The sequence below is a fragment of the Zingiber officinale genome, chromosome 8B (assembly GCF_018446385.1).
Source record: "Zingiber officinale cultivar Zhangliang chromosome 8B, Zo_v1.1, whole genome shotgun sequence".
In the NCBI taxonomy this organism is placed as follows: Eukaryota; Viridiplantae; Streptophyta; class Magnoliopsida; order Zingiberales; family Zingiberaceae; genus Zingiber; species Zingiber officinale.
In genome coordinates, this window is record NC_056001.1 from 101,584,591 (window position 1) to 101,611,107 (window position 26,517).

The 26,517-nt window shown below is 35.2% G+C and overlaps 1 protein-coding gene across 3 annotated transcripts; it reads left to right on the top strand.

Moving 5' to 3' along the window:
- The first annotated feature begins 4,014 nt into the window (after positions 1–4,014).
- On the top strand, positions 4,015–25,612 carry LOC122016058 (tetratricopeptide repeat protein 27 homolog). Of its 3 annotated transcripts, XM_042573214.1 has the most exons (21): positions 4,015–4,482; positions 4,560–4,707; positions 5,448–5,779; positions 6,991–7,072; positions 7,158–7,449; positions 9,015–9,073; positions 12,233–12,322; positions 20,293–20,387; positions 20,519–20,617; positions 20,718–20,795; positions 21,026–21,110; positions 21,192–21,250; positions 21,360–21,429; positions 21,739–21,830; positions 22,201–22,263; positions 22,343–22,409; positions 23,399–23,498; positions 23,583–23,668; positions 23,872–23,988; positions 24,497–24,649; positions 25,034–25,612. In XM_042573214.1, the coding sequence occupies exons 1-21, from the start codon at positions 4,037–4,039 to the stop codon at positions 25,121–25,123; spliced, it is 2,703 nt and encodes a 900-aa protein (XP_042429148.1). In that variant the 5' UTR covers positions 4,015–4,036; the 3' UTR covers positions 25,124–25,612. The 3 variants fall into 3 exon arrangements, with proteins under 3 accessions (XP_042429148.1, XP_042429147.1, XP_042429149.1); XM_042573213.1 differs by having other exon boundaries at positions 23,399–23,668; positions 25,034–25,609; XM_042573215.1 differs by lacking the exons at positions 23,399–23,498; positions 23,583–23,668; positions 23,872–23,988; positions 24,497–24,649; positions 25,034–25,612 and adding an exon at positions 23,272–23,335.
- The last annotated feature ends 905 nt before the right edge of the window (positions 25,613–26,517 follow it).

The window sequence follows — 26,517 nt, forward strand, 5'->3', positions numbered from 1 at the left end:
TTCAACATATGGTTGATTAACGTCAATCATATGTTAAGAGATAGTTGTTAGAGTGTATACTAAAAGCCTACATTTTGTAAACATTTATTTTGAAATAAAGAATCACATTGGTCAAAAATATCTACATTTATATGCTAAGTGCAGTTGTTCAATTAATTTTTATTGTAGATAACATGATGTATGGTGTCACACACAGAAGATCATGTTATCGGTTATTTATAAATTATAAACAGTAGCTCACGACTAAGATAGATAGGAACAAACCATTGGAATAGTTGTAGTGTAATTTGGTATTAGTTTATCTTAACTATAAAATTACACTAGTACACTCTGATTGTATTGGGTATGACCATTTAAGGTAAGCTCTTTTTATACTGACTTAATAAAAGAATAAAATCTTAGTTATTATGGAAGTGTGTGCTCTTAATCCTAATATAATAACAAGTATATATATTTAGTATTTATTTTTTTGACTTATTAAAGGGTGAGATTTAGCTCGATAAATCAATAGGCCCGATAAGTTGAGAAATGATATTACTTATAGTATGTGTTATTAATTATAGAAGGAAACTGTGTCCTAGAAATTTAGATTGATAATGTCCCCAAGAGGAGCTCATAAGGATTATCATGTTAAACCCTGCAGGTAGACTTAGTCTGACACGACAATAAGGTTGAGTGGTACTACTCTTGGACTAAGATATTAATTAAAGTGAGTTGTCAGTAACTCAATTAATTAGTGGACATCCGACATCTTAAACACAGGGAGATTAACACGCTCATAATAAGAAGGAGCCCAAAATATAATTTGGGATTGATGCGGTAGTTCAATAATAATTCTTTAATGGTACGAATTATTATTGATGAAATTAAGTTGGGTATTCGGGGCGAACACGGAAAGCTTAATTTCATCGGGAGACCAAAACCAATTCCTCCTCTCGGTCTCTATCGTAGCCTCTTGTTTATAAAGTATTATATCCACTTATACCTCACCTTTATACCCATCCTAAGGTGGCCGGGCAAGCAAGCTTGGAGCTCAAGTTTGGGTCGGCCAAGACAAAAGGATGAGCCAAGTTTTGGTGGCCGACCCTAGCTTGGAGTCCAAGCTTGGTGTGGCTGGCCACATATAAAATAAAAGGATTTTATTTTTTAAAATGTTTCTTATGTGAAACCATGGTTTTAAAAGAGAGTTTAAAGTTTAAATCTTTCCTTTTATAGCATTCTACAAAAAATTAAGTGAAAGGTTTGATATCTTTCCGTATTTGTAGTTAAAAGGAAAATTTTAATTTTTGATAAAACTTTCCTTTTATGAAACCATCCTCATGATTTTAAAAGAGAGTTTTAAAATTAAAATTTTCCTTTTATAGTTTCTACAAAAGATTAAGAAAAGATTTGATATCTTTCCTTATTTGTAGATTGAAAGGAGATTTTAATTTTAGAGAAACCTTTCATTTTTGTAAATCATCCACATGTTTTAATAGAGAAATTTTAATTTATAAAAGTTTCCTTTTATAACCGACCATGAAGGGAAAAATTATTAAAAAAAAATTTAATTTAAAATTTCCGGAAACAAATAAGGAAGTTTTAATTTTGTGTTTAAAACTTACCTTATTTAGAGCATGAATAGGGGTCGGCCATAGAAGGGGTTAAAAGGAATTTTTATTAAATTTTCCTTATTAACCAACGACAAGGAAAATAAAGTGAATTTTAATTATAATTAAATTTCCTTATTTGCCATGACCAATGATTATAAAAGAGAGAGTATGGGTGCCTTCATTAAGAGAACTCTCTTCTATTTTTCCTCTCTCTTTTCCTCTTTGGTGGTGGCCGACCTTAGCATCTTCTCCTCCTTTTCTTCCTCCTTTGTGGCCGAACCTCATCAATTTCTAGGAGCTTGTTTTGGTGGCCAGATCTAGCTTGGAGAAGAAGAAGAAAAAGGAGGATTTTGTTTCCTAGTTTTCCTTAGAACTTGGTTGGTGGCCGAGACTTGTTTTTCTTGGAAAAAGTTGCTTGACCAAAACTTGGAAGAAGGAAGAAGAAAGGCTTGGGTGATTCTCGTCTCGGTAAATCATTGCCCACACAACGTCCGAGATAAGAAGAGGAATACGATAGAAGATCAAGAGGTTGTTTCTTACAAAGAAAGGTATAACTAGTAATTCTTTTTCGCATCATACTAGTTTTTCTTTGTATGGATTTTGAAATACCAAACACAAGATACTAGAGATTCTAGATTTTCGAATTTGTAATTCGAAGTTGTGTTTCTTTTATTTTATTTGTCGATCTTGTGATTCGATTGTTCTTTTTGGTTAAACCTAAGGTTATATAAGGAAATTAAATATTGAATTTCGTTAAGAGGTTTTGTCGAGGCAGTGGTGGATGTTCCCATACCCAAGAAGGTCAAGTGTCTCGCCATGTTTGACCTGGGAGTCGATTTCTGAAATAAATATTTAATTAAATTTGTAACCTAGGTAGATTTGGATCTATAATGTTAAGTATCGTTTGCGATCCAAGTCTAAACCACTAAGAACAGATAAGTTAAATTTGGAATCAATAATGTTAAGTTCCGTTTGCGATTCCGAATTTAATTTCTAAAGAACACAATAGGTTGTTAGGAAAGGTTCGACACTTGTATAAAAAATTTTGTACAGTGGAACCGGTACGATCTTCGTAGGACCAACCAACAATAGTGAGCTATGTCCTATAAATCCGATCGGTGCTTGGACCGACCAACCGACCACATGCTAAGAGTTGCCTTAGTGCTGCAAGATAGACAACTATACCTTGTAAACCCGACCAACCCTTGGGTCGACCGAACATATGCTGAGAGATAGGAAGTCATGCCTTGTAAACCCGACCGACCTTGGGCCGACCAGACATATGCCGAGAGGTATGAAGCTATGCCCTGTAAATCTGACCGGTCATTGGGGCCGACATGATTTATTTTGTATCTTGGCACTGAAGTGTAGAGTGAGGCCCTTAAGTCACTGATTCCGTATTGAATGTCTTAACATTGAGGAGTAAGGAGCCAAGTCTCGATGAAAACGACTTGAATATTTACTTATACTATTATTTGATTACCATCTCACTTTGACACCTCACCGTTTTGACTTTGATTTTCACGTTACTATCCATTCTTACTATACCATATCAAAAACATGGCAACGACGGAGATCTAATAAGCCACGGCGTGTGGAAAGGTCCCTCCTTATGAGACCTATGGTCTGTAATATGCATTCCGTTCATTGTAGATATGGTCTCAACCACCTAGCACTGCCGACAACCGAAGCTCCCTCCTCTGCGACAACCTGTCGCCCACGAAGAGACAGAAGCCGAAGCTTCTGGGAGGCCACGGAGTTGCACGAAGACCAGAGCTGCGTCACTGTAAATCCCAGAAGACGCCTCATTGGAGGGTCGACCCCCTCAACACCAAGACCCCTCTGCAACGCCCGCGACATATAGGTATCAAGTAACGACCTGTGTGCAAACCCAGGGTCATCGGTCACATCCACTCCAACTACCACCGTAAGGTCCTTGACATGCGTCCAAGAAGGAGGCAGGGCGACGCCGCCAATCCTTGTCTTCCTACTACTGATTAATTTTATAGTAGTGTTGATTTCAGGTGGTTTTCTCTTTGTAATATTTCGGGTGATATAACTGACATGACATATGACACTTCAACAACGGCCAAAGTACAAAAGGTGGGTACTGGACCGATACGATATGATACGATCTTGGATCAGATCCCGCTATATGTTAAGAGTATCTACGTCTAAATTTTAGGGTAAATAACTCACTTTATTAAATTTAAATAATTACTTCTCAGTACATACTAAATTAACTATTTTAAATTTTTTACCATTCTTAATTTTTTTTTATTATTATATTTAGATAATGAGTGAAAGAAAAGAGATTGAAAAAAAAATTGAATGAAAGGAGAGAAATTAAAAAGAAATATTACTTAAATTTAAATTTAAATTTAAAAGAATCACACTAAATTCAAAACCCTACCTAGTAAACCTTCGAAAACTTCCGCTCCGCCATGAATACCTCCCCTCCGTCCTTCCTCAAGTCCGTCGAGCTTCGCCTCCTCCGGTGCACCTTATCCCAACCAAACTGTCCTCCTCCTCCCTCCTCTCCGCCTCAGCCTCAGCCTCAGCCTCACGCCCTCCGTCCGCAAGTCGAATCCCTCGTCGATGCCATCGAGCAGGGTCGCTTCGCCGACGCGTTCTCCTCCGACGCCACTCGTCTCGTCTTTGGCTTCTCGGAGTCCTGGGAATTCGAGAATTCCCATAACTGCGCCGCCCGGTTTTACGGCGAGGTCGAGCGGGCCGCGGACGCATTCCTTAGTGATGCTGGATCGGCTGCCTGGCTCCAGGTGCTCGACGCTGAGTCCGACTCGGATGTGGACGCGGAGGGTAGGTGCGGTTTGCTGATGTGCCTTGGCGTTGCTGCACTTCTCGCTTTTACGCAGCAGAACGTTACCGGGTGAGCAATCTGTGCTGTTGAATTGAGAGTTCATCTTCAGGTTGCGGTGCTTATTTTTCGTTTCCTTGTTTTTTAAGGCCTATTCGAGAATTTTCTCCGTTCCCTCTACGATTTCCTCAGTCGGAGGAGGGGCGTAAGGATGGCGGAGGCGAGTGGGACGCTTGGGCACGTAACCAATTGGCTTCTGTTGGCTCTGACGTGCAGGGAAAATTTTCACTGCTGCAGGTATCCTACTTTTAGATTTGCTTTTCTGATATACTAGCCGAATTCTTATTGTAACTGTGCTCCTTTCATCAATATTTTTTTACCAAGAACTAGTGACTCATATTATTATTTTCGATGGTATTGAGGTGACAACTTAGTTCAATGTTCTTTGTATTGTAAGTCCATCCCAGGGATCTAAGTTTAGTGAATCTTCTTAAAATTTGACACCACAATAATATGAACACCAATGGCTACGATGTTTTGGCCTTATGTTCCTCTCTATGGCTGTTATCATCATGTTTTTGACAAATGAATTTCAATAATGGGTACGCTGTTTTCTATTTGTGGATATCTTGGACTATTGCATTCATCAAAATGATCCTCCAAGTCATGATTTGGAGCAGTCCACCTAGTTTGGAAGCCTCAGGATGGTCTAATGCATATAAATACAAGTTGAAGATTTTCTGGTTTCTTCTACTTCTCGATTTCTCTTTTTTCCTATAACACATACTCTCCTAAGGCAGGAAGTAATTATCAATCTCATTCAATCCATCATAGATTGTCAATGCTGTGAATTCTCCCAACATATTTGGTTGGTTGCATGCAACCAAATGTTTTATTTGTCGTTACAAATTTGTTATATGGATTATCATTTCTAGGGTAGCTGATAAGATGTATATTCAAACTATATTCGTGCTATAAGCTTGCAATTACTTAGGGTCTTACTAATTTTGTATTGTGGATGATTTTTTTCTTTTCAGTATTTTATCTATGCAAGGATCTTGTTCATGAAGATAAAGGAAGTGGTCCTTGAGAGAAGAACATCTTGTATAAATGGTTGTCAAACTTTATATTGGTGGCTAAGTAGGCTTTTACTTCTTCAGCAAAGGATCTTAGAGGAATCATCTTCTTCTCTATACAATTCACTGCTATTACTGAAAGCTTGCATATTGGAGCAGTTTGGAGATTTTGGAAATGTTGCCGGTTACTGGGGTAGTATGTTACTCGAGGGGGAAGCTTTATCTATTGTATCACTTGCTCACTTAGAAACAGGAATCATTGAACATAAATATGGCCGAGTTGATTCTTCCAGGTAAGCTGTTTGATGGATGTATTACTACATTGGCCATGAGCAAAAAGTCATTTATACCCTACTACAAGTTACATGTATTGTTCCATTTGATATATGGCATCCTTAGACGCAGTACAGATTTATGTATGATTTAAAATTTTTAATTTAAGTTGTTTTATTCACTAGCAATTACATCTCCCCACAAACTATTAGTCTACTTGCTACATGGCATACAAATTATGTTGCAATTTCCATTTTGTTGCAACATTTAGTAATTTCTTACCTGAAAAGGGTACTAACTGAATTCTTCCATTTTAAATTCTTCCATTTTAGGTACAACTGAGTCACCTATTTAGTTATCTAGCATGCTTTGCTCGCTACCTACTTTTGTGTGCTTAAATTTAATCAACTGAGTCACCTATTTATTGGTTTCTAAGTAAATTTAATCAATTTTTTAGAAATAATTTGAAAAGTATCAGAAACACGTTATTGTAACATATGTAACCCGTAGAGCCCGTTTCATATTAATTTCTCTTTAGTATGAGGCTTGAAGTCCTTGCTAATACTTGAAGAGTATCTTCAATGACATGGGTAGTGTTGTTCTTGGCACATTTCTGTAAGCTCAATCCTATTTGTTAATTACCATTCCCAATACCTTTGGTTTTTGAATTGGTTGCACAACATCTCTATTTATTTATCTTGGTTAACATCAACTTAGATTGGCACTATGGATATGATAAATGTAGATGCTGTAGCCATCGACAACCTAGTGGTTGGAATTCATCTTATTCTATATGGGTGATACATGCTTGTTTTCTAGCAATACAGGTGGAACAAGTAAGTTCAAATTGTGCCAACTATGTAGTGTGGATTGTGGAGTGATAATTTCTGAGACTTAATTCATTCAATGAATGATTTTTTTTTTTCACAAGGAGTGGTTGGGCAGAGATTTGGATTTTTGAATAATAAAATGACCTTAATCTCCTTTTGTAAAACATAACATCCATCTTCTATACTTCCATTTTTATATAATATAGGTGTATATGTAAGAGAATGGTTTTGTGCTAATGATCTATAATTTATTTTTATATTTCCTGGCTTGCTTATCTTCATGCTTTATTGGATTCAGATCTTCTTCTTGAAGCTAGTTCTATAAATCCACTTCATTACTTGCAATTAGATATCTCAGAATGTTTTTTTCTGATGACTTATTAAATTGATAAATTGTACAGGTCACATCTGGAACGTGCTGAAGAAGCTTGTGGCTTGCATCTTGTTGTAACTGGTGCTCTTGGTTTCCGGACAATATACCAGGTTCTGTTCGCAAAATAATTTGTGGGATTTTTCCTTGAAGTATATCAGACTTTTTTTCTTCTGAAAAGAATTGTCTATAATCTAGGTGGATGCAAAGCCTCAGTTGATACTTGCTGCAAACAAACATGAAGAGAGCCATGCTCAGATTCAGAATCACAGTTCAGGTTCTGAAAGTAAAGATTGTGATGACCGAGGATTTAATGATTGTTCTGATATACTAATGATTCCAAACTTAGTAGAAAATGGAACCTATGAGAATCCCAATGGGAATTTCACTCACATTAACAAGGATATTAATTTGACATCTATTCAGCAAGCTGTTATACTTGCACAATGCTTACATCTCCAGAGGAGAAGTCGGGATGACGAATTATCAGGTAAGTTTTTCACCATAAACTACAATTGCTTGTTGAATTTTTTTAGTCATCCTTGTAGTTATATTTCTTTTTATTTCTTCTGTACCTATTCCTTTACATTGTATTATATCTGTGCTAAAAAATACCAGTGATTGCTGTTTGTTAGAAGATGCTATGTTTTTTCATATGCAAACTCTGAAATTTATTGTTAGTAATTTGAGTGTCATGGATGCAATTTGGAGAATCAGTCATCTCATGGCATGATCTTTTAGTAAACGTCTTCTGCAGTGGTGTAGTTATATGTCAGGGTAACTTACAAAGTATTTTCTCAATGACTAAGCCTATATGAGCATTTCTAGTGTAATTTGGCAGGGGTATGAAGTTTGACTTGTTTGAAGCTTGTCGTCTTCTCCCTTTACCCACTCTCCCTGGTGTTTTACGTTCATTAATTTATCTAAGGAAATAATATTTGGTTCTGGATGATATTTTTTTTCTTTCAAGGGATGAGCAATATCATTGAACAACAACAACAACAACCAAGTATTTTCCCACTAGGTGGGGTCGGCTGTATGAATCCTTTTATGTCATTGAGCTCTATCTCCTATTCTATCATCATCTATATTTAAATAAATTTTATCTTATTTTATTGTTGCTAACCAAGTCTTTTTTGGTCTTCCTCTTCCTCTTCCTCGTTTGATATGCATGTTTATCATAGTTTCACATTTCCTGGAGCATTTATTGGTCGTCTAAGTACATGTCCGTACCATCTTAAACGTGTCTCTCGGAGTTTTTCCTCAATAGATGCAACTCCGACTTTCTCTCTAATACTCTCATTGAAAATGAGGACAATTTTTTTTTTCCTTCTATACCTTTTCTCTTGTTTCTTCTTTTCCCATATTTTATTATGTGCTCTTTGTTCCATATCATTAAGGATATTCGTGAGGGTGAGACTTAACATTGCACAAGATATAAAATTACTGGATAATCTGCATTGTAGTTTAGTAATTAATTGAAGTTCATAATATGTGAACTCATATTAATGTTAATGTGGTAAATTATGAAATGCTTTGTGTTTTAGTTACTTAGCTATTACTACAATTTTGATAAAGTGTTTGCTTTTAAACTGCAAGTCTGTGGTGAGTGCTTAGTTCCACAAATGATGTGGAACCTTGGCATCTCGAAGGGCTTAGCCCTTAAATAACACCACTATGCAATGTCTCAATGTGTTTAGCGATGACTTCTGGAGGCTTCTAGTACTAACTTGCTGCAATCTAGCACTGATATAATCAATTTGGTACCGACCAACCTCCATCTGTATTGCTGTTATCCTCTGCATTTGTGTAGATGCATTATGTTGCAGTTTCACCTACTCACTTACTTCACTGAAGTGTTTATATGCAATTTTTGGTTCCTTGTGATGTTTTGCAATGACAATAACATTGACATAGGCAACCAAACCGTGTAGAAATAGTTTATGTACACACATTTCTTTTTTAAGGTGACACGTTTTGAGTTTGTTCTTTTTTTCTTAGTCAGATTAGAATTTGTTCTTTTAGTTTTACTTTTTTGCTCTGCTCATTAAATAGGGTGGGAAATGGCCCCATACATTGAAGCCATTCATTCTCAACATCAGGTGTGCTACACTGTAAGTCTACAACCTTTTTGCTTCTCTAATCTTTCTTCTATATTTTCTTTTGGGTCCGTGCCTTAGTTCAATATCAATCAATTTTGAAAACTATGCATTGTTGGAAGGTGAGTTTATGACCTTGATAGTGAAAATATTATGTTGTGAATTGTTGTCGTTTCTTATCCACTTGCACTGAAGTGCACTAATATTTTTCACACACTAAATGTTTTTAACACCCTAACTGTTTGTTCATTGTGGTTCGTGAAGTTTGTGCAGTGCTTTACAAAGTTTATTATGCACTGCTCTCTTCAAGCTGAAGTGTGCCCTCCCAAATTGAAGTTTTGTGTGCCACATTCAAACTGAATTGTTGCTCTCTCTCTTTGTTAAATTTTTTCTCTTATACATCTATTTGTTTATTGATAATTTTAGAAAAAATATTGTCTCTCTATCCTTATTGATACTGTAGATGTTGGATCTCTAGTCTTTGTTTTCCAAGGCATTCTCCTTTATTCTATTAAGCATAGGTTTCCTTTGACAGAGAGAAAGGATGAGAAGTGAAAAGAGATGAGAGATTGAAGAGTAAGAGGAGGATAAGTGAAAAGCTCATCCTTTTTTTCTTCTTCAGAGGGAACGAAAAAAGGAAAGAATAGAAAAAGTGTTTCATTAATGCTATGTTTACTTGGAGGGCCGGATGGGAGTAAGGATGGATTGCACAGAAATCACTTTCCTCTGTTTACTCATTGTAAAATAATTGCACTAAAATTTGTCCATGGATTATTTTTCTGCATTTTTTTCGTCTGCCCAAAATCGGGCAGAACGAACTTCCCTTCCCTTCCGTTCCTTATCAATCCACGGCTCACTCTAGTCTCTCCTAGTGGCGTAACAAGGTCGATTGTGGCTGCTGGAAGTGAACTCATGAGGCCGCCAGCTGTGGCCTCGCCTGCAGCCACGAGCAGCTATGAACTCACCAGAGTATGCCAACTTCTTTCTCTCTCTTTTTCCCTTCCCATTTCCTTCTTCTTTCGCCTTTTCTTTTCCTTGTCTGAGGATTTTTTCCACCATCAAATCCTTTCTTTCTTCAATCCACACCTCGATGTAAACAAAGCAGGGGTGGAAGGGGGGAGGTTGAGAGAAGGCGGAGGTGAATGATTTTGGAACTTATGAAGATGCAGGAGGCAGTTAAACAGGGTATTATCACCATTCTTGAGATGAGACATGTTTGATTTGTCCGGGAGGAAAACTTAACAAAATTAAGTAATAGTTCATTAATTAAATAGTGCACATTACAAAATAAAGCATAAATGCAATGTCTGTCAAAAAGAAATACTATGCATGCTAATTATAAGTTGCATTTGCACCTGGAATGCCTTTATTCTCATAGGTGTTATCGTCAATTTCATGAAAGAAGTGGTCTCTGCAACCAGTTAACTCATTGATAAAGAATCTCTCTTATTTACGGATCTTTACCTCATATCCACGAGCCATGTTGCCAAATCACCTTTTGTCACATAGGATGCTTTGTGAATATGTATACAGGTCGCTGTGGTCAGAACTCTCAAACTTCATTATTCTATCTGGTTATGTGATACCGTGCTGAAGAATGAGCCTTTGAGTTAACGAACTTAACAATTTCGAATGATTTGATATCATCTGTGCACAAAATGTCATCCATATACAAAAATAATACTAGTTACCCATGTCTTGTACCATTCCCTTTCCAATTGGCTTGGTTTTTGTCCTCACAAGTCACTCCATCTAAGATAAGTTGCCTTCAATTCTACTTGTTGAAGTGAGGGGAGAATGGTGCAGTGGAAGTACATTTATTCATTGCCCTATTGATAATCGTTATAACATATATTAATGGATTTATATAGTGAACTTATTGGGGAATTTTGTGTTAGTGGATAGTTCTTGTCTAAGGCTATGTAAGACATTCATGTACTGTATTGAGTGTTGTATGTGCTTTTGAGTTAAATCTTTTATCGGTCTTCTCTCTGCATTCCACTGGCCCTGGTTCTGCATTATCTTGTCCTGATTGCTATTACAGAACTCCTTTTCCCATTGTCACTTAATTGGATGTAAGTGCAGACCAGTATTGCTTTTGTTTATTTTCTTCTCAAAATTTCTTCATCCTCTCTTCTTTGGACTGCATAACCTTTCTTTATCAGTACCATGTGTAGACATTGATTTTTCTATATAACAAAGTTTAAACTATAGCTCTATATGAGATTTCATTGACAACTGAAGTGAGATTGTTTTGGTGTCGACTAGTGTACCTCTATTGCCTTTGATGGTTGCAGTGGAAGAAATATATACATTCTCATTTGCTGTAGTTTTAGGCTAGGGTTCTGTTGTTTTCTTGGAGAACTCCCATAACTTCTGCTTCTTGATCACTGAGGTCACACACAGAGCCCTTGTAAATCCTCTACCACACTTTGGCTAGTCCTCCAATGAGCTTCCTAATGTGGCTTAACTGGGAAGTCTTGTGAAGCTGTTCTACATCTTAACCATCAGTGGAATGGTATCTCATCCCTTTTGGGAGACGCCAAATAAGACTCCTAGATATGCTGTATATTGATTGTTTCTCCTTTTGCCAATACTATCCAGCATGGGTCAGTGTTTTGTACATTGCCCTTATTTGGTTATATTATCAATTCTGTAACAGTATATGCTAACTGGTGTTTATTAGTCCAGTTAAGGATTTGGACCATAAGTTCCTGTTATGGCAAAACTGGTACCTAACCAATAGAAAATTTTGGGTTTGTACTTATATCATCACTTGACATTGTCAAGCTTGTATTAGACTGCTATATGAAATTTTAACACTTGAACTACTATATTTTTGGACACTTATATAATCTTGAACCTAGTTGCTCAGTGCGGCATTTTTTGGTTGATTCTGAAGTTAAGTTTGTGACATACAATTACATAACAAGTGTATATGGAAAACTGAAAATGGATATGCAATGCTTTGTTACCTTACTGTGTATTGTTTATATGAGAAAGTCTAGGAACAATATCATATTACTTGTTCAATAACCACGGCTTGTTATAAAATTTATGCTTTCTTGTTTTTATCTTGAGTGTCGTATAATTTTGAATTCTTTAGCGAGCATAGTTTTTCTGACTTCCTATATTGATTGGGATTCAAATAATTTAATTGCAATTGTTTTCTAGATCAGTAGCTTCTGTGATATTCTGCGCATTCGGTGGGAGTCTACTCGAAGTCGGACAAAACAGCGGGCTTTGATGATGATGGATAAGTTGGTAAAAGAATATTCATTTATGCTATCACTTTGAGTTACATTCTTTTTTTCCCCCTGAGATTGACTTGATTTTGTTTCTCGTCGATTTGCTAGTTCATTCATGTTGAAGCTGGTAAATTATTTGAAGTGGTTATAGTTTTTTCTATTTTGTGGCCTTAGATGGTTTCAGATTCTACTCCATACCTTTGTAGATGAGCATGTGCTTATAATTTGCATGAAGGATTGTCTTTTTTCTTTCTGCTTGCTATTTCTGTACTTTTTACACCCTCCAGTATCTTCATATTTGTTATATGATTTTGCTTTAAGTTTGAATAACTTGGTTTCTGATTAATTGATTATGTTGAAAAGCTTTTCTATTTGCTACAACCATGATCTAGTAGTAGGTTCAGCAAATAGGTTCTCGTCTATTACAGAACCATTTTGTTGGATTTCTTTGCTTATCACACTTTCAGGTTCGTGCAAGATTAAAATGGGCATTAGTTCACATAGGACCTCTTGCTAAATTATAGGTATTTGTCTTTTAAATTATTGTCTAAGAAGATTCACAGTAGGGCCTCTTGCTTTCATATCATGTCAAATTTTATGGAGTGACACCTTACACTATTACAAGAAACATACGAAGACAGGATCTGCTGATTATTTCTCTAATAGCACAATATGTTTAAGTCCTAGGTCAATTCCTTTGACGTTTCCTTTACTACGGAAAAAAAACTCAAACAAGAAGTGGAAACGATTTATTTTCTACCTCTAAATGAAAAAGTTTATTGAAGTGTTTCCAGTTCTAAGACAGATAATTGAATAAACTTGGATGTCGGTTCTGTGTAATTAGCCCCATCTCAGATGTGATTGGACTACATAATTTAGATTATGCTTGAGTTGGCTTGGTTGGGCGTGCTCATTGTGATGAGGGATTTCTGTATATCAGAAAAAATCTCAACAACTAATTTGTATTAGGCTAATCAAGTAAAGTATGCCCCACTCACACATGAATGGGAGGATTAAGAATATAAATTTATAAATTGGTTTCTCTTATAGCTTGAGCTTTCAGAATGAGTGATTGGCTTATCAACTTTGACATTCTGAACCCTGTTGTCCATATAATTAATTGGCATATGAACCACGTGCAATATGTGATGGGTTGACCTTATATGATTTAAAACCTTGGTTATGATAAAATCAATAGTATTTCAAAACAACGATGTTCTATATGTTGTCTACTCTATTGTAATGGGATATCTTTAAATGATGTGAAAATGTGGTTGCTCACATTCGATCTACTGCTATATTCTTATGAAAAGAACCCTTGCTAACACATCCAACTGACAGTAAAGCATTAAAGGATGAAATTAGCAAGACAAATACTTAATTTTTGAGTTTTAAATCTTAACTGTTACCATCCCATAGCTGATATTTGTTGGTTAAAAAAGAATAGTTTTTTCTATGGCCGTAACAGCTGCAACAAACCATATTGGTGCTTGATTTATTGTGATTTATCCTTTTTTAATAATCATGTATTGAATTTTTTTTTATGATTGTCATGGTTAAAGTCGGGATTGACTTGGCTTGTTGATATAATGATGTTTTAGTAGCTCTGAGCTTTTGAATAATGAAAATACTGTTAGAAAATATTAAAATAATTTGTTTTAGTTTACTGGATTTCATTTAACTTTTACTCTTTCTAACATTTATCAAGTTACTAAATAATACATAGATTATATGTATTACTAATTTTCCACATTGTTTCAATAATTAAATTAATTATGTCAACTAGGGCTAAGCATTCGGTCAAAATTGAATTGACCGAACCAAATGGACCGAAAACCGAACAAACCGAATTTTTCTTTGAACCAATTGAACCGATCGAAATTTAAAAAAACCCGAAATAACCGAACCGATATAATATCGGTTAATTCGGTTTTTAACCGAAATAACTGAATTTATTTATTTATTTAAAAAACTCATAAATATATTATACGTTATACGAGTTATACATTAGCACTCTAATTTCTGTTTCCCATGGCTATTTTAATTAAAGGTTGTTATGTTTTCTTGTGGTATCAAAATGTAAAATCATACATTTTATAGAAAATTTGTAGAATTGGCAGAATACATAACACTTCAGGAAATAGAGGTAATTTTTTCTAAAATTTTATGAAGTCTTAGATGAATTAGACATTTTAAAGCAAATAAGATGGTCACTGGTTCATTTAGTGATGGATTTGCAAATAGAGAACATAAATATCATCATCTCTATGCACAGTACATTTAGAGATGGGTGAGGAGGATATTATATCTTCAATTTTAAAATGATCAAAAATATGCTTTTTAAAAAATCATGTATAATTTTTCCCCAATCAATCAAATACAAAAATTTATAATCAAGTAGAGATAAAACAAAATTATTCTAGTAATGAACTGAGAATCAGTAACATGTCTGAATAATACCAAACTTGCTAGATAATTAGAGTCATGATAAGGAAATCAAGCTCACTTCATGCAGAAATAAAAAAACTAGTCTCCACAACTTGTTATGTTCCCAAAACCCAAGGCAATACAGATTACACTTTTCTTATCAGAAGATAGTCTCTTATCCAACTTGAATTGAGCAGCATTGGAGGGGTTGACCTTCACTCCTTCAGCATCATAAGCAGGAGATGATGCATATATTTCTCTAAAGAAATGAAAAGGGAAAAAGAAAACAGTTAGAACTGTAACAAAGCATCTTGAATTTGGGTTGGTAGTCTAATGGTAAGCAAGCTAGATTCAGAAGGTGTTTGAATTTGTATAATAGCAAATGTTGGGAGGAGTTAAACCTTTCATGATGCCTCATGGTCGTGACACAAAATATCACCATGAAACTAGCAAAATTTAGTGCATCAGATTATAGGACATAAAAAGCATAATGAAGACATTAATATAATCTAGATAAAGGAACATTCTCCTACTTATAAGTTTGATTATAACTAAATAAAAAAAAAGGAGACAATTCTCTTTTAGGAAGCAAAAAAGCATACACTTTAATCTTCTGTCCGCCAGCAGCTTCCTTTAAAAATTTTCTGTGGATAAAACATAGAACCATAGACAAAAGACATTCAGTAGACAAAATATGGAATTGAATATGGGATTACAATATGAGATTTAGTAGACAAAATATGGGATTCAATTAGGAAATTGAATATTACATTGCAATATGATAATAGATATGCTAATTGCAAATCATGAAAAAAATGAACTAATATCAGATTACCATAGTAGGCATAACATACCATTGATTATCATGTCATTCATCCATGAGTCGGTATTGTCGAAGAAGACGAATACAATATAATTTTTTGAAAATTATGACAAAAAAATACAAGTTAAATAAATAAATACTTTATAAGTTTATAATTATAAATAAAAATCTAATTCTATTTTTCTTAAAAAGGAAAAACTTACCGCTTTCAATTTTTTCCACATCTTTTAAAATTTCTTCAATGTTAAGTGGTTTCAAACTTAACCGAAGTCAATCTTGAGTACAAATAAAACTTTCTACCACCTAGAGTCAATGAACTCCTAAAACAATCAAGTACCCGACCATTGGTACTGAAAACATATTCTGAAGCAACTGTTGATATTGGAATAGCTAATATATCACGAGCAATTTGAGCAAGTATAGGAAATTTGTGACAATTTTGCTTCCACCATCCCCAAATGTAAAAAATATCACAATACTCTTCAACTATTTCATTAAGATACTTGTCTAATTCTGACATGTTGCCATCACCAAAAATTTGAGCTTTTTGTTTCTTAAACTTCTCAATGATAGATTGTCTTTTTAAATCCATTCGACTCATATTTGTTGAAGCATTGTCATTAACTGATTCTGAAATAGATGGAATGCTCATTGAAGTATTGCATTGAGACTCCATTTTTTCCTTATAATTCTTGTACAAAGCAAATAAAATGTCCTTTATCATCTTTCCTACTCTTGCACCCTCCTCATTTCCATATAATTCAATCAACATAAATTCTACGAAACCCAATTTATGTCTTGGATCAAGCACCACCGCAATATAAATCAACTTATTCATTTTCTTCGATCTCCCCAATACTTGTCAAATTTATTTGTCATTTTAATTCCCATCGAATACACATCAAGATTATCACTTTCTTGCCACTACTTCAAGATGGTATGAATAGAACTAATCTCATGTGCAAAAGTATTGGATGTGACATACAAAGATCCAGAAACTTTTAATGTTATCTCATAAAAAACACTTTTTTCAGTAAGAGATGCAAAAAGTATAATGTTATTCCAATCTGCACTTGTTGGCTTCCCATCAAAAGTCTTTAATTCTCTTTTAGGTTTACCATCTAGTTCAAACATCGTCTCTCCATTTTCATTCAAAACAACAAGCCAATCTGTATATTGAAGATCTAATTTAAATCATGGATCTTGTTCATCAAACCTATCAAAAGCTCTTTCAAAATTTTGAGCTATATTCAACATCAAGAAAGTTGAATTCCATCTAGTTGGTACATCTAAACATAATGAGTTTTTGCTTTCAATTTTTTTCAATCTCGGCACTTTCTTTAAACTTGCTTAATCTAGAGGGAGATTGCTTAACATATTTAATTGCATTCCTCACCCCGCATCACAGATTGATTTATGTCTTTTAAGCCATCAACAATAATTAAATTGATTACATGAGCTACACATCTCATATGAACATATTCTCCCTTCAAAATTATGGAATCCCAATTAATCATCTTTTTTTTTTTGGCAACTATTGATAGCAACATCATTTGAACTTGCATTATCAACTGTAATAGTGAAAATTCTATTAGTTTCCCAACCCCTCAAGCAATTTTCAATGGTTAAACTAATAGCCTCGCCTTTATGACTTGTTGAGAATTCTTTTATGTAAATTCCAATTTGTATCAATAAAATGAGTTGTTAGACACATATAGTTGATTTTTTGAATAGATGTCCATGAATCGGTGGTCAAACAAACTCTTTGTGCTGAATCATGTAATAAATTTTTTAATTTTTCTCTTTCAACTGTATATAATTCAATACAATCACGTGCAACCGTCCATCTTGAAGGAATTCAAAATTTCGGACATACCATGGCCATAAATGCTTTAAATCCTTCTCTTTCTACAAATTTGAAAGGGAGTTCATCCATTATAATCATTCTAGCTAATGTTTTTCTAGATGCATCTTGATCAAATTTCCAAGAAGTCAGAAACACCTCACTCTCTCTTGAACCTACTTGTAAACTTAATTGTGCTTGAGTTATTCCAAAAAAACTCTTTATCACAATATTTACATTTAGCTTTTATCTCTGATTCAGCATTAGTAAACTTTACGAAATGATCCCAAACTTCACTTCTTGGTTTCATTGTTTTCCTCTTGGTTACCTTTCCTTTACAATTTATAGCAGTTTTTGTTTCCACTGAATGACCAGTATCAAATTGTGGTACCGAACAACTATTATCAATATCCATATTTGCTAAATCTCTTTGCATTGACATCCGACAAATACTGATCGCATAACACTGTTCAAAATATTACAAAATGTAATAATTGATAAGACTATTCAAAATATAATTGACTAAAACAAAAGACAAATATGAAACTAAAAGCATGAATGATACTTATCAGGATATCTAAACACTGTTAAATATTTGAGTTCAACAAGGAATATATATGACCTGAACAAAATCAATGCAAAAATTACTATAAAATATTGAGAAGATAGAATCACTACTTACCCACACTAGTTGGCAGTCCCTGCTACTGTGGTGTGAGTACGAGAGGGAGATGGGGCTCGGGAGAAATGGACTCTAGTAAATCACTCTTGTGAGTTGTGAATCCAAATTTGAACAGAAGCTATGCCTGGGCAAAAGCAACACAATGACAGTAAGTGTCATGCTTTTCTCTTCTCTTTTGAACAGAAGCTATGCCTCTAACCCAAGAGCAAACGAACAACAAAATAAAAGAACAAAAGTAGCAACAGAAAAGCACTTACTAGTTACTATCGCGCAACGTGGAGATTCAAGGTTCATGGTGAGAGGGAGACCTTGATTGTGAGAGAGGTGAGAGTGACGTGAGGAGTGTTGAGGCCTTGAGGGCTCGACTGTAAGAGAGCGACGTGAGGACTGAGGAGGGTTCAAGCCTTGAGGGCTCGACTGTGAGAGAGCGACGGTAGGAGATCATGGGAGGGGATCAAGGCTCACCGGCGCCGGAGGCAAGAATGATAGGACGGGAGGTATCGAGAAGCGGGGAGGGGACGCGAAATTGAGGGATGTGGAGAAAAGGAGGCAAAAATCGTGGATGGTTGAAGTGTGGCAGAATAGATTCAGGATTTAGGGTTTCTAATACTTTCTATAGGGTTGGATTTTTAAATTCTGATTAATATTATTTCGGTTTAACCAAATAGCGATTTCTAAAATCGAACCGATATAACCGATTTTTTTAAAAGAAAAAAACCAAATTTCTGAATAGACTGAACCGAATTTTTAAATTCGATCGGTTTGGTCGGTTTTTTCGGTTTAACCGAATTTTTGCTCACCCCTAATGTCAACTTAACCATTCTTAATTATCTTTCTTAATTTACTTTTAGAACTAGTCATATTAGTTCAAGTGTTCAACTTGGTTTACTTGTATTTATTAAATTTCAATTTTATACTTGGATTTCAAAGCATACATTATATTTAAATAAAGTAAATTATTAATATAAGCATTGAAAACTTGTCATTAATTAGATTAATTTATTTCAGTATATTTCCAATTAATTTAATTAAATATAATAGTTGTAATTAAAATATGTTATATTGGAACAACAAAGATTACTAATATAATATTCATTTTAACTACCTTAAGTATAATATATATTCTTCGAAATTTTATAGATTTGAACTAGTTGTCGAATGCTTGAAATCTCATTTCATGTTGGGGTTTTGGTCATTGACTGGAGATGGTGTTGGTGCCATGCCGGATGTATAAACATGTTTTGCTGGAGACACCAAGGAGAAGGGAAAGAGATGGAACATGGCACTAAAGGAACCCTCTCAAAAGAACATTCAAGTGAAGAGGGGAAGTCTTCTTGTGGCGCTGGTGAAACCCTTGTGCAAGGAGGAGAAGTCTTTAAGTTGGCAGAATCCTCGTGTGAGGATGAGGATAAGTCTTCTCGTTGGTGGAACCCCACATTTGGAAGAGAAGTTTTCCTATTGGTGGGGCCCCCGATGAGGAAGAGGATTCACACAAGGACAAATCTTCTTGTGGCATTGGTAGAGCCCTCATGAGGGGTAGGATTCATGAGATGAGGAGAATTGATTCGAAGGTGTTGTAGTCATGCAATGGTCTCAAGGTTCCACGTGTCAATTGGTAGGCATACGCCTGTGTTGACCAACTTAGAACAACAATTTAAACCATGCCAATTATAATAAATTGATTCTTATTTTTTTTTTCAATTGTTCTAGAATTAATTGAATTAATTCAGTTTGTTTGTATATTGAATTCATTAGATGGGAAACGTTGGTCAACATAGTTCTACACAATCTAGTTACTCTATGCGACATTATGTAAACTATATGAATGCTTACATGCTTCAACGCTAGCAATTTAATTTAATCAAAATGATCCCTACAAATATATATTTCCTATTAAGAGTGTCTGAATTGGAATTTTGGAACAAACATTAGGGAATTGACCTTTTTCTTTAAAATAAAAAATAAAAAATAGTATCGATGTACAGAATTCTATGCATTATCATATATGCATCACTTTAATAATTTGAAACTTCCAATCTGTGAATGGTGTATGTATAAATCTAGGATATACATGTGCACGTGTGTGTTGGCCTCTGATGAATGGCGTAGTTACTTTTGTCAATTCAACCTGTAATACTTCTCTTAACTTTTGTCAAGGCTTACTATATACTTATTCAACTTCATATTTAATCGGCATTGCTGGATTACTAGGTTGAAGCTATCCATGATGCTTCTTCTCTAGCTCCTGCACAAGCGACTCAGTTATGTTTTGGGGTACTTGTTCCAACTATTCCTGCATTAAGGAAGTAGGTATCTGGTGTACCTGTATCTGTTAGAAGTTGTCAGAGTGTTGGACACTTGGCAACTTGTGTCCTATAGTAGATACTACGAGTGATATGACTAACCTTTTTTTTTTTTGTTATTTGAAAACTTTCAGAGAATATGGTGAGATGATGGTTAGCTGTGGTTTAACTGGAGAGGCACTAAAAGTATTCGAGGATCTTGAATTATGGGATAATCTAATTTATTGCTATCAGTATGTAGCTTTTCCATTTATGTGATAATGACTTCATATATTTGTGAATGTCATAGTTCTTCAGTTCTCTATATAATATTCACTTATTTTTTATTTCCAGATTATTAGGGAAAAAGACAGCAGCTGTTGATCTTATCAAGGCACGTCTAGATCACATGCCTAATGATCCAAGACTATGGTAAATTAAATAACTCTTCTGTCAGCAAATGGGTTGGTTCAGGACTTTATAAAAGAGGATCATTAAAATTAATATTAGCTAATAGTTTCATTATTTCTTACATGCCTATCCGATGTATTGAATTGAGCTTTACATGATCCTTTGTTTAAATTAGCTTTAGGAAATAAATTATGGCAGCGGGCAAGTAGCTTGTACATTCTTACTGCTTTCTGTTGTTCATGGTAAATCAGGTGTTCACTTGGTGATGTGTTAATCACTGATGCTTATTATGAAAAAGCTTTGGAAGTTTCAAATAATAGATCAGTCCGGGCAAAGGTATATCTCTTGATTATGTCTGTGTATTTTTATATATCTAAGTGTTAAATCTGATGTCAGAACATAATTGTCTCTTGACAGAGATCACTTGCACGAAGTGCATACAATAAAGGTGACTACGAGAGATCTAAAACTTTTTGGTATGTGGAAAGATTGCACTAGTTTCATCTCCAAGAGTCACATCCGCAACACTTGGCTTTCTGTGTTTGCTCTGAGTTCATATTGACTTGTATTTGAAATTTACTTCAGGGAATCTGCCTTGGCACAAAATTCATTGTATCCTGATGGTTGGTTTGCACTCGGAGCAGCTGCACTCAAGGTCTTGTTCTCTTTATTAGCTTTTTAAGTGCACATTTACCAAATCTGTTGCATGGAGTTTTGCAGTCAATTATCTTTGCGCATGTACTATTAGTGTTCTATCTTGGAAGAGAAATGCAAAATTGGTGTAACGAAATTGCACTTTTCTCTTTGGTTTAAGAAGGGATACATACATGTTTGATGGAGTATGTCCTGATCCTTGAGGGAAATTTCCTGTCTGAAGTTTCCAGTCCTGTTTAAGTAAATACAGTAAATCTGTCATGCTCATTATCAAAGCAAATAATTATTTCAAACTTGTTTGTTTTTGCAGGCTCGAGATATTGATAAAGCGCTGGATGCATTTACTCGAGCTGTTCAGATAGATCCTGATAATGGAGAGGCTTGGAACAATGTAGCTTGCTTGTATGATCTCATAACTTTTTTTTTTTTTTTTTCCATATTCATAATCGATCTTTACTAGCACTTTAGTTTTGAATAACTAGCTAGTTTCCAATATTTTTGGTTTTTTTAAATGTCTGACTAATGTAAGAATGACTTTACCAATACTCACAGTACTCTGTTTGTTCCTTTCATTTTATTTATTCTAAAGTGCTGCTCATTTTTTTGTATCCCAAACCATAATTTTTTTTCCAACTTCTAGTTCAGAGTGCACTAGCATAAGCCATTTTTAATGGTATTTGATTTCAAGAACTTCTTTACAGATAGCCACAGCAGATAAATATTTTTTGTTTTCTCTTTCTGTTCTCCTTTTACACCTTGCTGAGCTTTATAGGCATATGGTCAAGAAGAAAAGTAAAGCTGCATTTATTGCTTTTAAAGAAGCCTTGAAGTTCAAGTAAACCAGCTTTCCTCTCTCTACTATTGTTACCTGATCAGTAATCCTTTCAACCACCTAAGATGAACCCATTTAACAGGAGAAATAGTTGGCAACTATGGGAGAACTTCAGCTATGTTGCTCTTGATATTGGAAATATTCGCCAGGTGAGTAGATTTTTTTTCAAGCATGTTATTTATGTTTCTTTCATAAATCATGGACAATCCACATTCAAGAAGTTGGCCACTAGGTGGAACCATCATATTCATTTCCATCCAAAATTCTTTGATGAGACTCATGACAGAGAATGATTATAATACACTGCTAGAAAGCAACAATTTAAGCTGACCCCATCTAGTGGGATAAGGCTTGGTTGTTATTATAAAGCAACAATTTATCATGTACTGTGTTAATATTAGAGTTTGAGTCATCATGCTTGAGAAAAGATAGTCTCATACCATAGCTCAGAACAGATTAGTAGATAATTACAGATATTTTGTCTTGGTGGTGTATTCTGGAGCAACTGAAGAGTCTCCAAAGTGATGCTGCAGACATAGTTCAACATTGCACCTTTGTACAAGTTCTTTGAGTCAAGAAATACTTCAAATTGTGAATGAAGGATATTAGACTGCTAAAACTGGTCTCACCATTTCTACAGTATTTACATTTCGAAGAGGAATTAGAACCTTATTCAGTTTTGTCTTGTTACCCTATTGCATCACCTTTTACATATTTTTCATAGATACTTCAAGTTGCATTTTGTTGATTAGCTGATTTGCTTGATGTCCTTGTGCATCAGGAAAGTGTTTTTCATCCAATTTAATTAACCCATGGTGCATGTACAAATGTATGTTAGTAAATCTACAAGATCTGCTATCTACTTACATGATTAAATTCCATGTTCTTGTTGCAATTATTAAAGTGCATTGCAGCAATTAAGATGGAACCTGTGTAATTCTGAAAAAAGCTAGTCGCGCAGGATAAGACCTGCTGCCTGGTGAATGATTGTTCTCATTATCAATTTTACAGGCACTAGAAGCCATTAAGATGGTACTTGATTTGTTAAGATGAAACCTGTGTAATTCTGAAAAAAGCTAGCCGCGCAGGATAAGACCTGCTGCCTGGTGAATGATTGTTCTCATTATCAATTTTACAGGCACTAGAAGCCATTAAGATGGTACTTGATTTGTCAACCAATAAGCGGGTGGACATTGAATTGCTGGATAAGATATTGCGGAAGTTTGAAGATCAAGAAGGCAACTCAAACTCTGATCTCAGTTCAAGTGATGTTCAAGATGTTTCTAATAATCCTGAAGAATTAAATCCTGATTATTCTTTAGCTGAGCTTCCCAAGTCAGAAGCAATCAGTGGTGAGCCACGTGAAACTGAGTTCTTGTTGGATATGCTTGGCAACATAATGCAGCAGGTCTCTATTTTCTCCTATTGCATATTCCCCAATTTTTTTTGTTCTTTCTGTTGTGACACTTTTCTGATTGCCTAAAAGGTTATAAAGATCAGAAACACTTTTTTTTTTTTTTCCCTTTTTGGTATGGTATTATTAGTCATTTTCTAGTAAGGATAGCATTTGTAATTGCCCTTGACATTACTATATTTTATATTTCCTTGTAGATCGTGCGAAGTGGCGGTCCACCGGATACATGGGGTCTATATGCAAGGTGGCACAGGCTCAAAGGCAACCTCCTCATGTCTTCTGAAGCCCTTCTTAAACATGTTAGATCTTTCCAGGTATATCTAGGGTGATTTTCTCACAAGTTGGCATCCCTGAGTAATGGTGTTTACGGGAGTTGAGAGTTATGAATTAATTAGTATGCACTTCTAAACACCACAAGCATATAATCAAGTAAAATCGTGTAAAGTGATCTATGCATCTTTTATGTGATAGAAAATTTTTGCTGTTAAGGTGAGTTTATTGGTTAGCATGTCGAGTTTGCACACATCTAAAAATTTGTGGCGCAGAGGTTTCTTGTTTACTGATTTGCTGAGTTAGGTGGTCAGAGCGCTCTTCCTGTAGGTTGGTTTCAGTCACAAGTTCCATCCATCCATTTATTTACCTCCTAACCAACCTATAAAAAACTAGTAACAACCACTGGCAACATCATTCATTTCATCTTGCAGATCATGGACACAAATTTGTTTCTTTAGTAAAGGAAATTATTGTGCTTTACATGCATTTCACGATTAAATGGGTGGCTTGGTTTTTTTATTCAATCTTGATTGAATCTATTTCTGACAGGGTTCAGAGCTTTGGCATGATAGGGACAGGTTTAAAAAATTTGCTCATGCTTCCTTGCAATTGTGCAAAGCTTATATGGAGATTGCTTCCTCCAATGGCAATCGCCGAGAACTCTTTGCAGCTGAAATGCATTTACGAAGTGCAATTAACCAGGTAATTTACTAGCAAAGCAGGTGAATGTGCTACCGAAGCTTCATCTGTTTTAATCCCTAAGAGCCCTAGTTTTATTAGATTAGACTGCAACTTGGAATTATCAGCAAAATGTCATACTATCTGGCTTCATCTCTATTCTTCAAAATGATGAACTCGTAACTTATAGTACTACTTGTTTCTGCTAAGTATTCATTTCAAAATGATCAACTTCCGTATTTGATACAGATTCTTATTCAAAACTTTTAAAGAAACAATCCTTACCATTCAGGACCTAGTAAGCTGATGAGAGATGATTGACATTTGTGGGAACTTGAATATATCTTTTGAAGTTTTGAGGAATGTTACCATAATTCACTTGTGGATTCCCGACTGGTTCTTTTGCAGGCATCAAATTTCTCGGACACTGATGAGTATAGGGATCTCAAAGCCTGTCTTGACGAAGTAAAACATCAGATAGATGTTATTTCTGGTTAAGAACGAAGATAGGTTGAAGTAGATTGTGTTGTGATAAGAATCTGGTGAACCTGCAAGCTTCGATAACCATCCATAATTGCTGTCGGAGATATATGCGACTCATAATTTGACGAGAAAGGTGAGTGTCTACTGGACAACCAATCTGGCAACACGCTTATTGTATCTGAACTTTGTCGAGCTTGACTTTGCTGCAACTCCAACTCCAAATTCATGACTTCTGAAGTTCAGGGAGGTGCTTGGACAGATGCTTCACAAGGTTTTTTGTGACTATATTGGGCATGGATTCTCCAGTATAGTATGGTAAAGGGTCCATTTTCTTATGTTATGGAATAAGTAGAATTTTGTTTCTTCAAGTTATACTTATTTAACTTATGTCTATTTATTAAATTTATTGTCAATATTTGGGAGAAATCCCAAAGGAGGATTGTTATCTTTTGATCTTGATCCTTTTACCTCTTTCTTGGCTTAGTTTCTTTAGCACCAAGCTGTATTGAAACGTACACTTTCGTTGTGATCCCTGGAATTTTCCCTCTAACCACCAAAAAAATATTGGGTAATCGACATTGTCTTCCTGAATTAGTAGCTAGTGTTGTCTAAGTTTTTGTTGCCAATGGGAAATATCATGCCATGGGAGTGAACTTCATTTGAAAAACTAAGTAGATTTGCCAACCTATCTAATGGCCAAAACATTCTGATTTGGTTCACGTTGTTCAAATGATCTAATTTCAGTCTTTTCAACCCATTTACCTGTCTTCTCAGTTCATTTGACCTGTTCGGTCAGTTCAACTTGGTTCGACTAGTTTGTTCAGACGTATTCGCCTTATGTACGCCACTTAGCTTGTACATAAACATCTTGTCTGACAACACTTGGGCATGTTCGATCTTGTTACCACTCGGCTCAATGAGTGTCACTTCATCTGATTGCACTTGCTTTCACTAACCAGAGTAAAAAAATTTGATTCTTGAGTGTGATTTTCATATATTCTGGAGATACAAGTTAATACTTTAGGTTTTATCGATCACTGTAATAATATTCAGCCAGATGTTATGATGTTAAGGAAGGCATGCCCTAGTGGGGAACAAGAGGATGGAGCATGCGGCCTTTTGTTTTCCTTTTGGTGGTTCATCAGTGTTCACTAAAGAGGCATGGTGGGTTATTCCTTGTCCTTTAAGGGAGGCCATAGAGTTTGCCCCCGTTGCGTTATAATGGTTGACAATGAAATCTCAATAGGGTTGTAAAGAGATCTCCTCCTCATCGCCTACAAGAGGTTGCGGGGTGATCAATTGATTAATAATTGAATCGGCTAAATAAATTAAACTAATCAGCCATTCGGAATTTCTCCTTGCACTTCTCTGTGCTCATCTCATATTCCAACTCTCCCTGCTTCTTGTTT

Coding starts and splice junctions, on each gene's coding strand:
- LOC122016058 (XM_042573213.1), top strand. CDS start 4,037: ATGAATACCTCCCCTCCGTCCTTCCTCAAGTCCGTCGAGCTTCGCCTC. Junction 20,618..20,717: donor AATCTAATTTATTGCTATCA/GTATGTAGCTTT, acceptor TTTTATTTCCAG/ATTATTAGGGAAAAAGACAG. Junction 21,430..21,738: donor TCGGAGCAGCTGCACTCAAG/GTCTTGTTCTCT, acceptor TTGTTTTTGCAG/GCTCGAGATATTGATAAAGC.